Raw genomic sequence first — 13,010 nt, forward strand, 5'->3', positions numbered from 1 at the left:
GTGTTTGTGATTCACAAACGAGCATTTAATGGGTCTAAATTTGACGGATTCCAGCAGAGATTGTTTCCAACTCTCTCCTTTCAGAAATGTATTATTGGGGAGCGATTTCATAAAATTACTTTAATATTTGAACGGTGTCTCGTGGATCTAACTTTATTGAAATAAATTTGACTTAGATACGTAGAGGCAAACAATAAAAGAAAGGATCAACACGCTATTGTTTCTTCAGCCGTTTTCTGTACATGTTGTTACATTTGCATATTTTGTAGATGCTAAAGTAGATTTATATATAAAATAACGGCGCATATCCAATATTTTCTGAAATCCTCTTTTATATTTTTGTTTGTAGCAACTTGTAATGTGTTTTAACAAATATATTTTAAACATTTATTTATAATATTAAAAAACGCATTCCTATTTAAGGGTATAATCTAACAATAGAATAATTTCGAAATAACTCGGTCCCTAAATTCATTGTTTACTTTTGGCGTGCGAATGATATGGGTCGCAATACAATAAATTAATGTTTCAGCAAATACTAAATGACACAAAATGCCGTATTTGTCGAGTGTTTCCTCTAAGTCTTGTTTAGTTTCCACAGTTTCACTGGCAAAGTTTGATAAGATTTTTTATTATTCTAGCTACATTGGTATTATAAAGTAACTAGAATACTTCTATGGAAAACATATGCGTAGACAGTAGTTCATGCCTTGAATCTATATTTCTTACAGTTACAATATTCATGGAATAATTTAAGAGGACAATCAACCCATCTTGATAAAGAATGTGCTGTATAGTACTTAAGTACCTTTGTCTAATTACCGATGTCGCCAATAGTTTCGATAAATAAAATCTGGAACTAGTTTGAATAATGATATCCTATGTTAAAGCGAATGTTTGTATTTTTTTTTGTTGTCTCTTAATGACGAGACGAGCCTGCCAATTATATAAAAGAGGGGTAAACGAGCAATATTGGCAAAAGTCTCAGGACACCATCAGTAGCCGATAAAGTATTAGGCTGTAGTTAGCCAAAAATACCAGGCTTATATTAGAAAAAACATTACTCTACACTCACACACACACACACACATACACTCACGTCTTTGATCCTCGAAGGGGTAGTCAGAAGCGTAACTGGTGCACCCACTTTTCGTCCCATGATGTGATAGTGAGTGAGTCTATTGCCACATTGGGCACTAATTCCAGACTACGGGCTGATACGAATTACAAAGTCTTAATATAATTGCGGCGGACCCGGGGTTCGAACCCGAGACCTTGGCACTGAAGTCGTACCGTAATACAACTACTTATTTAGTATCTTAAAATCGGATAACGTGGAATAGACTTTAAATAAAAAGAAGAATATACTGCCATTATAATTAGCATGATTTTTAACACTCGTATGTATAACAGTTATAGCTTATACCCAGAGGCGGCCTTTAGGGGAGGCGAACCGGGCAATCGCCCGGGGCCTCGCGCTTACAGAGGCCTCGTGCGGTGCCTAGCAGGACCTTTTTTTTACGTTCTTACCGACAAAACTGTTAAAACAGGGGAACGTTTTTTTTCTCTGGCCGGGGCTTCGCGTCTGTTTCTTTTTGCTTTCGCCTGGGGCCGCGCGCCGTTTATGGCCGCCACTGCTTATACCCCAATAGCCAATTTTCTAAACAAACGACACAAATCAGTAAAAAAAACTAATCTGCCAAATGTAAAGGAACAATTGAAGATCATTTCTAAGAAAAGCACTCACAGCAATAAATTTATAATGTGTGTTACGAAACAAAAGAGGCTTCTTCATTTGTCTGTAGGCAGTCGCGTGTCGTCAGCTCTCGAGAAATTGTGGACAAAGTTGATTGCCAGTATAAGCGGGACTTATTTATATTAAAATATTGGTACTTAGGTTTCCTTGTTTGTGGAAATTAATAATGATTTCAATTTTTTTATTGTTTTGAATTACGAGACGAGCTTGTCGATCGCCTGATGCTAAGCGATACGACCGCCCATAAATAATAGAAAAACCATCCAAAACCCTGAAAGACAATCTATTGTTTGGTATTCCACTGCGCTCGTCATTCCGACATAAGATGTTAAGTCTCATTGTGTTCAGTAGTTACACAAATTATTACTATTTGTTCTAGTAGTTATATTATTTGTTCTATTATTATGCTAGCATTCAGAACATTTCGATTATAGTCTAAATTATATGGAGCTATGCCATTTTTGTACCCGCTGACGCATAAAATGTACGCGAAAAATTATCAGACTTTATTGTTGTAACTGTAATAATAGTAATGCTTACCACAAACTTTAATTTATCGATTTAGCAAAGAAAATAAAACAAATTGTTATCATTATTTTAAATAAATATTAATATATATGCATCCTTAGAACACTTTATGTGAATAAAACAGATATAGTTACAAATGATTAATTTCTTTAAAATATTATCAATTATTAATTATAAATAATGCAAACATGATTTGAATCCATGAAATTTGTAACAATAATCAATGCTAATAATCTATTTTTAAGATGCTTCCAACCCTAGACACCTTACTTTGATAGCTATCATAGTGTGATCCATAAATTTTGTAGTATATATTCGTATAAGTGTGTATAAAAATGTCTTTGTAAACTTACCTACATTATTAAAAATCTACTTATTTCCCACATATGGTCTAAAATATCCACGGGAGTAAATTTATTGAATAATTTTTAAAACACTGTACTTCCGATTCCGATACTTCCAATTTTTAATACGCTAGAAATGGCTGACATCTAGAATCAAAATATTTCCGCCTCTAAAAAAACTAGATCAAATGACTCAACACTGACAAATATACTTGAAAAACACCTATAAACCCATCAGGCCGCAAATGTTTTGGGCGTTCCACATACACTTAATTTGCGCTATCAAATGTTCTCATAAAATTAAAACAGCTCTATTTAAACATCGTTAATCCAATAACATCATTATCAAGATGGGGTATCAATTTAGAATTTAGAGAGTAAATATTATTTCATTCATCGCCCGTTTTAAAGTTATTTGTGTATCAGATTTGATACGTATTTTACGTAAATAGCTACAAAACAGAGAAAAATGTTATACAATTGCAAAAAGTATTCAAATTTACGATTGCATCCTTAACAATCGCTACCACTGTGACCACACATCGCCCATTACCAACATATGCCATGTGTGAAACTATTCGAGTTTTTGCTTACTGCTCCGATATTAAGGTCTATATTGCTTTAAATTGTGGGGACAGTTGTGAGAATCAGAGTACGGCCTAATTAGGCGCAATAAAGTAAACGCTCGCGTGGGAATATTGCACGCTTGCGACTTATTGTAGCGTTTTTCATCCGCTCGGTTTGTAGAAAGCTTTAGAACACATTGTTTATTGTGGCAATTTCTGCAAGATATTACTATAATAATTATTAAGCGACTTCAAGACGTTACATTTGTTTTGGCATTTTGAAATTGCGTTATTAAACGAAAAGACATACTTTTTTTTTAAATTAAAACTTTACCATGAGTACTCGAAGCGTGGATGTAAAATAAAAATAGAAATTTAAAATATCCCTAAGAAGTAATTTTAATATTACACGCCCCAATGCCACTACTATTACTCTAAGAGAATTTGTTGCAGCGACAATATTACATTTCCAGATAAAAATATACTCACGCACACGCCATATTCGCACTAAGCTACAAAAAAATCGAAAAATCAGGAAAGTAAAACCCGGATTTTTAGTGAAAATATTCAATATTTATAGACGATTTTTGGCACAATGTAATCAGTGGTAAAGACGAGGTTCTGCTTTCATATAAGTATTAACGCAATGTCAAAGTAACCGTGTATCATGAATTTTAAGGAAAAGGTATATCAGTTAAAGATTCTTGTGAAGATATTATGTTTTTCATTTAAGGCCCTAATCTCGAATTACTGTTCAGATTCTAAAAAATCTTTTACTAACAGGAAGCCCTTGTCTTTGAAGGCTATACTTCACTTTTTATCTAGGAACGCATTTTTACGCAGGCGGAGCCGCGAACAAATTAATCATAAAAATGTTTAAATGCATCACAACTATAAAAACTTTTTTGTAATTAGTTCACGATCCTTGCCACATGTTAAATTAAGATTCTTGGAAGAGTTTGTGTTTACAAAGACTAGTGACCCGCCGCGACTTCGCACAATGTGCTAAATTAAAAATAACAAACGCAATTAAAGAGAGTATTTAAGAAGCCATATAGTCTGCGAAATGGAAAAGTCGTGGTATACGTCCTAGAGCAAACTTTTTGTTGTTGTTTCTAACATTTAACTTTTTACATAATACTTTCCCTATCTATCTTCTCGAGACGGTCTCGAGTCGTGACACACGATCCAGAATCTTGATGTAACGGTCTTCTTGCCTAGTTAGATATTTCTTGTCTATTTGGTATCTATACATATTATAAAACAAAGACCCCAAAAGTCTGTACGTATTCGATTTTCTCAAAATCTACAAAACAGATTTGTATGAAATTAGGTATGGATATAGCTTAAGACTCTGGGAAGGTTAAAGGCTATAAGGCCCGGGAAAATATATAGTGAGACTTTTATCGTGGAAAAAATCCTTCACGCGAGCGAAGCCTTAAGCAAAGGCTAGTTTAAATTTATATTTACATGGACATATATTTACAGGCTAATATTATTATTTGCTTTAAACTGTTACTCTTGTCATGAAATAAATAAATTAACAAAACATAATTTATTAATTTTGTCATTAAACCAATAACATGTAAATTTCATAAGGTATACTGTCGTTAACTAACAAGGCGATATTTTTATTAAAATCTTTACGATTACGATTCTTGATATAATCTCGGCGGAACAAAATTGACATTACTGTAAAGTGATCGTTAAATGCATTTTGATTGAGTTCAACGAACCAACGACTCGATTGCAAATGTTGATGATCCTTTAATTTATTTTTAAGTTCTGCTTTACACGATGTGACTGTTATCTCTGAATGATTGGTAATTTTGGATAAATATCCCTGTGTATAATTATATTACTGGTTTACTTATAAGCTTGATCTGGTGTCCAGTAAGAAGTGTTATAATAAAATTATTTAATACTCTATATTTTTGGGTTATTAAATGAGAAGCGGAGAAAGACAAGTGAATGTAGGGTAGTTGCGCCGGTTGGTAACCACTTATTTGAGTTGTTAACTTCAGTCAAGTAAAAAAATATGTATTTTATATGTAAAATAGATAGTGAACATATACATTACTCCTAAACATAGTCCAGTTATTAAACAAAACATAAAACATCGCACTTTCGTTAATAAATTATGAAAAATAAGAGTAATCGTACAAAAATAGCTAAAGTGTTAGATTGCGACTACTATTTTTAAGAATAAATTAAAATTATTAAAACATCGTTTATAGATCCAGAATGTTTTTTTATTATGTGTTTTCTTTAAATATAATTAAATACGAATTAATAATCAATACAAATAGTATTCAATGACTTGATTTTTTTTTCATTAAATGAAGAAAAAAAAAATACTAAAAATCTTGGGGTCGACTTCTGAACACATCTAAGCGGTTTATTTTAGTTTGCAGTCATAATTTGTTTCGTTAAAGTCTTGGTGGTTGCAAACTTCCATCGATCGTACTTTGTGAATTATATCAGTAAGAAACCCAGTTTACATGAGTGAATTAGACAAAGTTTTATCAAGAATACATGTGTTTGTTAACTAAACGTTTACACCGTTTAAGGTTTTACAACTCCAACTGATAAATTTGATAATCTTTAACTAAATATTAACAATAGAATAAGCAAAAAAATATAATATTTTACTTGTTAAAATTATACGGTCGCTTTTTAACGAATTAATAAAATTTGCATTGAAGTAGCCAACCGCCACTTTTAGTTGTATGTAAGGTAAAAAAATACTTTAAAACTATTATACAATTGAAAAAAATATATAATTATTAAACTACACTTCATACTTCAGGAAATGAAAACTTACCCTTTGAATGCCGCGTGCCTTTTTTGTTGTTATTTTACGGCATGTCCATAGACCTCTCAGTCAACACGAAGATGCTTATCTTCTTTATTTTAGGCTAAGCGGTTGGTATAAAATGCAATAAAATATGATGCATTTATTCAAATAATATTAAAGAAGTTTTTATTTCGAAAAGTTATTTAGGCAAGTGGTCGGTTACTGGAGCTGGTCGCAAAATCGGCGCAATAACTATGAATTTCTAATAATTATTGTCGCCGGTAAATATTTATAAAATACATTCCACCATCATCGTCATATGAAACACCAATCATATTATTTTATATATAAAAAGCAAACCTCTACTTATTTTTTATTCTGTTATTTTTATATAACACTCATGTTACCGAAATGACTATTTAGTACCGAATTAGGCCAAATAACTCCAACGAAGCCACGTCGAATAATCTACAAGTTTTCCTGCTTCCCGCCCCCAATTTTCCTTGGTTTCATAACGCCGACATAAAAAAATCCTCGTAATTCGCCCATCAAAATAGATCCGTCCAAACGTTCTGTATTGTCAGATTCTGTATACAAAGGGTTATAAACTGAGTGATATTAAATTTTGCGAATGACATCGTCGTTCCTAGATAAAATATGAATATCGCTTACATTAAAAGCTAGATTTTGTTTTCTTAACATCTCCCTAGGTAAGAAGCTTGGAGTCTTTCTAATTGTTAAGATAATAAACAGTTCAATGCGCTCGGTTTTACGATGCAAGTCAAAAAGTAAATGTGGAGTAATAAATAAATTCGTTAAAGTTACGAGTTTAGTAATTAAGTAGTTAGCGTTTATTGAAAGAATTCTTGCCGTACACAAAAATGTCTTAGAACTGTTAATCACTTAGTCGTTTATTCTTTATTTAGTGTTATATAGCGACTATTTGATGCAGCAGAGTAATAAGAAACAATCCATAGCAGCATTTCCCAAACTATGGTTCGCGAGACATAATATTGGGTGGACTATAAAAATAGAACAATACATTGAACGTTTGGGCTAACAGACGTATGGCCATTAATGGGCGAGATTTTTTTAAATATCTTTAAAACAGGACTCATTGTATGTAATTAACTATTAAAAATGATTTCCTAACCGCCAAGAGGTGAGTCTAAAACTTTGATGTTTTTGTTAGGTTGGTTGCGTTCCAGTCCAATTTGGGAATCTTTAGAAGACCTGAGTATCACTATTTTTTGCTAGGTCATTAGGTGTTGCTCACGGCTTTGCTTGTGTGACAAGCTTAACTCGTTATAGAAGTCCTTAAATCATTGTATTTTTTTCCTAGGGAGCAATTTACCGGGTTAAAAAGCAGCCTAAATTAATTTAGGACATAATCTATCCTTACGCCAAATTTTATCCAAATCCATTAAGCAGGTCATTTACTAGAGTAAGGTCTCTCATATGTGATGTGAGAGTCCGCTATGGTAGATACCACCGTAATGTCTATTTCGGTCGCCAAGCAGCAGTGTGTAGTCACTGTTGTGTTCAGGTTTGAAAGACATTGTAGCCAGTGTAACTACTGGACATAATGAGACTTAACATCTCACGTCTCAGGATGGCGAGCGCAGTGGAGTACTAAACCATACTTTGTAATTTAAGGTGTTGGATGGTGTTTCTACTGTTTATGGGCAGTCGTATCACTTACCATCAGGCCAAAGGCAAGCTCGTCTCGTCATTCAAAATAATAAAAAAATCAGTTGCTGCATTTACTTCAAATAGACAACCAACCAATTTCACAAAAAAATAAATTGATAGTATATCTATCATAATATTAGTCAGACTAGAAACCAAAATTCAAAGCAGTGTTATATCAGTACGTATTGGAAATGTTCAGAATTAGTGTATACTTTTCTGAAAATGTTTACGACACAAACTACATCAGCATTAAACATTGTTTCCAAAAACATAAATAAATCCTAAACGTTATTATTAAATATTTTTTGTAGCTATTAAATCAAACATTTTTATCCTTATTTTGCTACGTGGCTATGTCCATAAATCACTGCACAGTGTGGCGTAGCGGGCTGTGTGCCAAGTGTCTTGACCACCGGCGCCATCCCACTATGCGGTACTACGCGATGTGACAACTTGCATATTAAAGGACATGATTTAATATAATTATACTACTTTTTATCGATTCATTTTAAATATATGAACGATTCCCGTATGATATCATCATATTTCAATGGTACATACATACATACATAACATAACATCACGCATTTTATCCCCGAAGGGGTATGCAGAGGCGCAACTAGGGCACCCACTTTTCGCCAAGTATGTTCCGTCCCATGATGTGATAGGGGGCGAGCCTATCGCCATATCGGGCACAAATTCCAGACTCCGGGCTGATACTGAGCAGAAAAACCCAAATATCACTTTGCCCGACCCGGGATTCGAACCCAGGACCTCAGAGCGCTAGTGTACCGGATATGCAATACAACTACGCCACCGAGTCAGTCTGTCTATTTCAATGGTGTAAGTACTTAAATAAATTATTAGTTACTCTATTGTTTACAATAGATGTTTTGAAATTCTGCTTTTTGTGTGCAGCAAGTGCTATTTGAGAGATACAAATAACTTATTACCAGCTACTTATTACAAAATTATTACTGAATGCTTCCTTCTCGAATTTCGACTATGGCGGTCAATCTCAACGGAGATCAGCGAGGTACGTAGGAGATATTATAGTGCATAAGTGTGCGCGCAATGCACAGGTGCACTCTTTGTTCCTTCATTCTCATAGTCTAGTGAGAGTTGAGACCGCAATCTGACATGACATGACCGAAGAGATAACAGGCGGCAGACTGTACGCGCTTTCCGAGGAACGGGGATATCACACTGCCAACTTCTTGACACTGGGCTGCGACTGCGTGATTTAAAAAAAAATAAAAACCCAGCTAGCTATATTTTTGACCCGACCCGAAATTCAAACCCAGGACCTTAGCGTGGTAGACGTACTCTTATCGCATACGCATTACAACAACGCCACCGAGGCAGTCAACTTACTGCTAGCTTAATACCAAGTAAAAAGTAAACACAAAATACAGTAAATTGTATCTAATTGATATTATACAGAAGTTATAGATTTAGTTACAAATTCCGCCCGCATGATCCGGCTAATAGTTTTTCGTTTTATCTGCCGACGGATTTTCGGCTCCAACGCTGATTTATTGTGGCCCGATAGACATTTGTATTCAAATTGTACTAACAGAGTTTTGTTATCAACATGTCTAATAAACTAAAAGTGAAAATACTCTTCGCTGGCAATTGAAAGTAGACACATATTGTTTTTTAAGGATAATTATTTATTAAATATTTGGTAGTCTATGTAATTAGGGTGGCGTGCCTCAAACGTTACCTTTATAGGATGTTAGCTATTTGTCCGTCTGGCATTCTGTCAAGAGCCTTTTTCTTAGGAACGTGTGGTGATATCAAGTTATTTATATCAAATACTCGTGTCGACGGTTTTTTTCAACTATGAAAAATTTAAACTTGTAAGTGAACGCGATCAAAAGATATGACCCTTTATATCGCATGTTTTGCGATTTTTCAAGGGAATTTAAATCTTTGTGTATTTGCTGTTGACCTTAAATTGTTAGTTTGGCAAGAAGCAGTGTCTTACACATGTAAAGGAAAAAATCTGAAGACTGTAAATATGTACTTTAATATCAATACATGCTAGTTTACAAGGAACCCTCGAAGCGCGAGTCGAACTGGAATTGTCCGTTTTTTTAAACGCCTTAATTATGCTGTAGATATGATAATTGAATCTTTGCCTCCCCTATCCTATCATGACTATAATGCTTATAATAAAAGTAAAATGAATTGAACATACATATATATTTTATTATACCCAAAATCTCACATCGTTTGCGAAACACGAGTAAAGAAAATTGTGTACAACAAATAGTCATAAAAGGAATTCTCTCAGATTACGCACACATAAGTTTCGTACATTATTATCAAAAATCTTGTTTCGAAAATGCCAGGTATTCTTTTAAGATAATAGGTTTTTATGAAGCTTACCATTTTTCTATTAAATAAGTTCGATAGATCGAAAGCATTGGCCTTTTTCTACCCCCGCAATTGTTACTATGATTGCTAAATATTTTGTAGTAAGAACCCTGATTATCTATTTTATAATATTACTAAGCACCACAAGGATTTGGAAACCATACCCTATGGTATGTGGTTCAGGCTACTGAAAAGTTATTTTTTTTATTGGAAAGTAGTTAGTTTTGTGCACGAGAATTTATAAGAAGAGTTAATCAGTATATCTAATAAATCACTCTGTTCTCTTATATTTTAATATAGCTACTAATAATATAAATTAATAATATAATTATGTCTTTCATGACATTGGATAAGAAGTAAGTTTGTATCCCGAGAAAAAACATACTTTTATTCTCAAATTAAGGTACTCCTCAGAGGCTGTCATATTACCACCGCCTTTTTTCTACCTTCATCACAATTAATATCATAATCAGATTTATCGATAAGCCCATCGCTAGGATATGGCATTATTTATTGTTTGCCATTAGCGTTAACGATTGCAGAAAGGCATCGTAAGCGGCAACCACAATTTTGCTTTCGTTCCTACTAACCTTTACCGCGTTCATCAGGTCTAGCAGTCCCCTTCGTGGAGCTGACGGTCACACACGCGTCAGTACTGACCATCCTCGCCATCAGCTTCGAGAGATACTACGCCATCTGCGAGCCACTGAGAGCTGGATACGTCTGCACAAAAACTCGGGCGACGCTCATCTGCGCGCTCGTGTGGTTCTTCGCGGCTCTGTTTACTAGGTGAGTTATGTGGCTTATTGTGATGTAAATAAGGGTTATATTTGAAGGTTTGGGTAAACTTTTAATGTTTGATAAGGATTATGGAAGTAATATTTCGAAGACAGAATTAAAGAAATTGGAAATCCAATGGATTCTTGTAAAATCGCTACACGAATTGTACTGACCAGTGCTTTTATTGAATCAACAATCAATTGGTATAAAGGTAGCTATTTTTTAATTGAATCAAAATCTAAACATCAATTAATGACATTAATTACTAAGAACTAAAATATTTACAAATTATACCTAAATACATATGTGTCATATGCATTATGAATTATTATTATATACAGTGTTAAGCTTACGCCATATTTAATATATCGATCGTCTTAATATGTGACCTGTGGCTTTACAATAATGTACACTATACCAAAGATTCTGTGAAGAATCCACGCTCAGAATACGTTGAGTGAAAATTTGCTTTGTGAATGCTGTATCTTATGTCGGGCTGCATCAAGCTATAATAGTCTTTATTCGACATACTATTACGGGAGATATTGTAATATACTTAACGAATTCTTGATTAGGATCAATAATAAAATGCTGTCAACATTACTATTAAAAAGCAACGTTGTCCAAAATGACGAAGGTATACTTTGTATTGGATACGAAATAATGTAAAATATATTTTATAAGTCTTTAAACAAATTTTCTTGCAATATAAACATATAAAATATATTAATAATTATATTCGCATTGCTTATGATTCAAAGACTCGTCGTGAACATTTATGGAAACTTATTACTAATGTGTATATTATGTATTATCTTTAAAATTGGTTGTAAAACCATAACCAGACATCGCGTGGGACATGTACGATATTTATTTCCAGATTATCAAATCTTCGTCATTGTCATGAAATAAAAATCACAAAATAAAATTATATACAAGATATTTATTTGGTCAAAGAGCTATCGGATAGTTACACGTGCTCAAGTATTTCATTTAGCAACCTTATTCATTATGAACAAATCATGTCAATGAAAACGAAATCCAATTAGCACACGAATAAAACAATAAATGAAGAAATCAATATTACTACGCCGCCACCTAATAAAACATTACACTCATCAGAATAGCAAGACAGTTAAACATATCGCATTTGGTCTAGTTCTACAAGGATACACGAGCCACAATAAAAATATTCCGATCATTTATGTCAATAACAAGTCTCCGTAGTAGAAACTTCCACCCCTCGGAGACGCACTAAAATTCACATATTCAGCGTCTCCTCTACATTTTATCACATCCTCATTTCATATTCGAGCTCTTATTGCAATCGATGTGGTCATTTGCAAAATTTTATCGTAGTTTTAAGCGAGGAACCTATCGTTTTACGGAAACTAAGATGCTTAAATTTATTTGTAGACTAAACTGGTTTAGACATGACAAATATGTTATTGATTAATCCATGTTCGAAATACTTTATTATATAAAGCGTTTAACCTTTGATCGCTCATAACACGCAAAAAAAGAAAACTGATTCACGAAGCAATTACTGTTACTGTCCTAACCATTGTAAATTTTCTAGTGAGGTTAATTATGATGGCTTACATATTTAAAATCAAGGAGTACAGTCCTTTCTTCGGAATGCAGAAGAAGACAAGGAAATGAATTATGATCAGTAACTGGTATATAATTGAAGCCTATAAAAAGGGCTTTGGTGGCAATCTGGTTTGCTAGTAGTAGGATATAATTTGTATCCACCCGGATAGCGACCACTGTACACAAGGTGTTAAAACCCGCCATAGTGACCCACGTTAGTGTCATTATCACAATTTGTTCCGGAATCAGCTTGTGTAGGTATATTGGGTTCAAACAGGCCGTCATAATTGTGTCGATTGCCTAGGGGTCACCCTTCGTGAGTCGACGTTCTATATGGATTCCGCTCCGCTTACCATCATATTCATTAGGATCATTTTGCCGTGATCGTACAAATACAAACCTATGGTGCTGGATGCAGGGAATGATTCCTTAAAATCAATAATCGACTACAATTATTACTCAGGGTTAAACATACATTGACTACTTACTTATTTTAAAAATAGTATCCTATTTATTATCATTAGGCTCTTACAATAAATTACTGATGCGAGTATATTTTTTTAACTTTGTAA

The 13,010-nt window shown here is 33.7% G+C and overlaps 1 protein-coding gene across 2 annotated transcripts in view; it reads left to right on the top strand.

Moving 5' to 3' along the window:
- Nucleotides 1-13,010, top strand: part of LOC115452486 (thyrotropin-releasing hormone receptor) — an 87,891-nt gene that overhangs the window by 54,787 nt on the left and 20,094 nt on the right. For both annotated transcript variants that reach the window (XM_037440165.1, XM_037440166.1), the window contains one exon: nt 10,674-10,854. In XM_037440165.1, coding sequence (XP_037296062.1) covers nt 10,674-10,854 — 181 coding nt within the window. The remainder of the gene's footprint in view (nt 1-10,673; nt 10,855-13,010) is intronic.

The sequence above is a fragment of the Manduca sexta genome, chromosome 18, assembly GCF_014839805.1.
Source record: "Manduca sexta isolate Smith_Timp_Sample1 chromosome 18, JHU_Msex_v1.0, whole genome shotgun sequence".
Taxonomy (NCBI): domain Eukaryota; kingdom Metazoa; phylum Arthropoda; class Insecta; order Lepidoptera; family Sphingidae; genus Manduca; species Manduca sexta.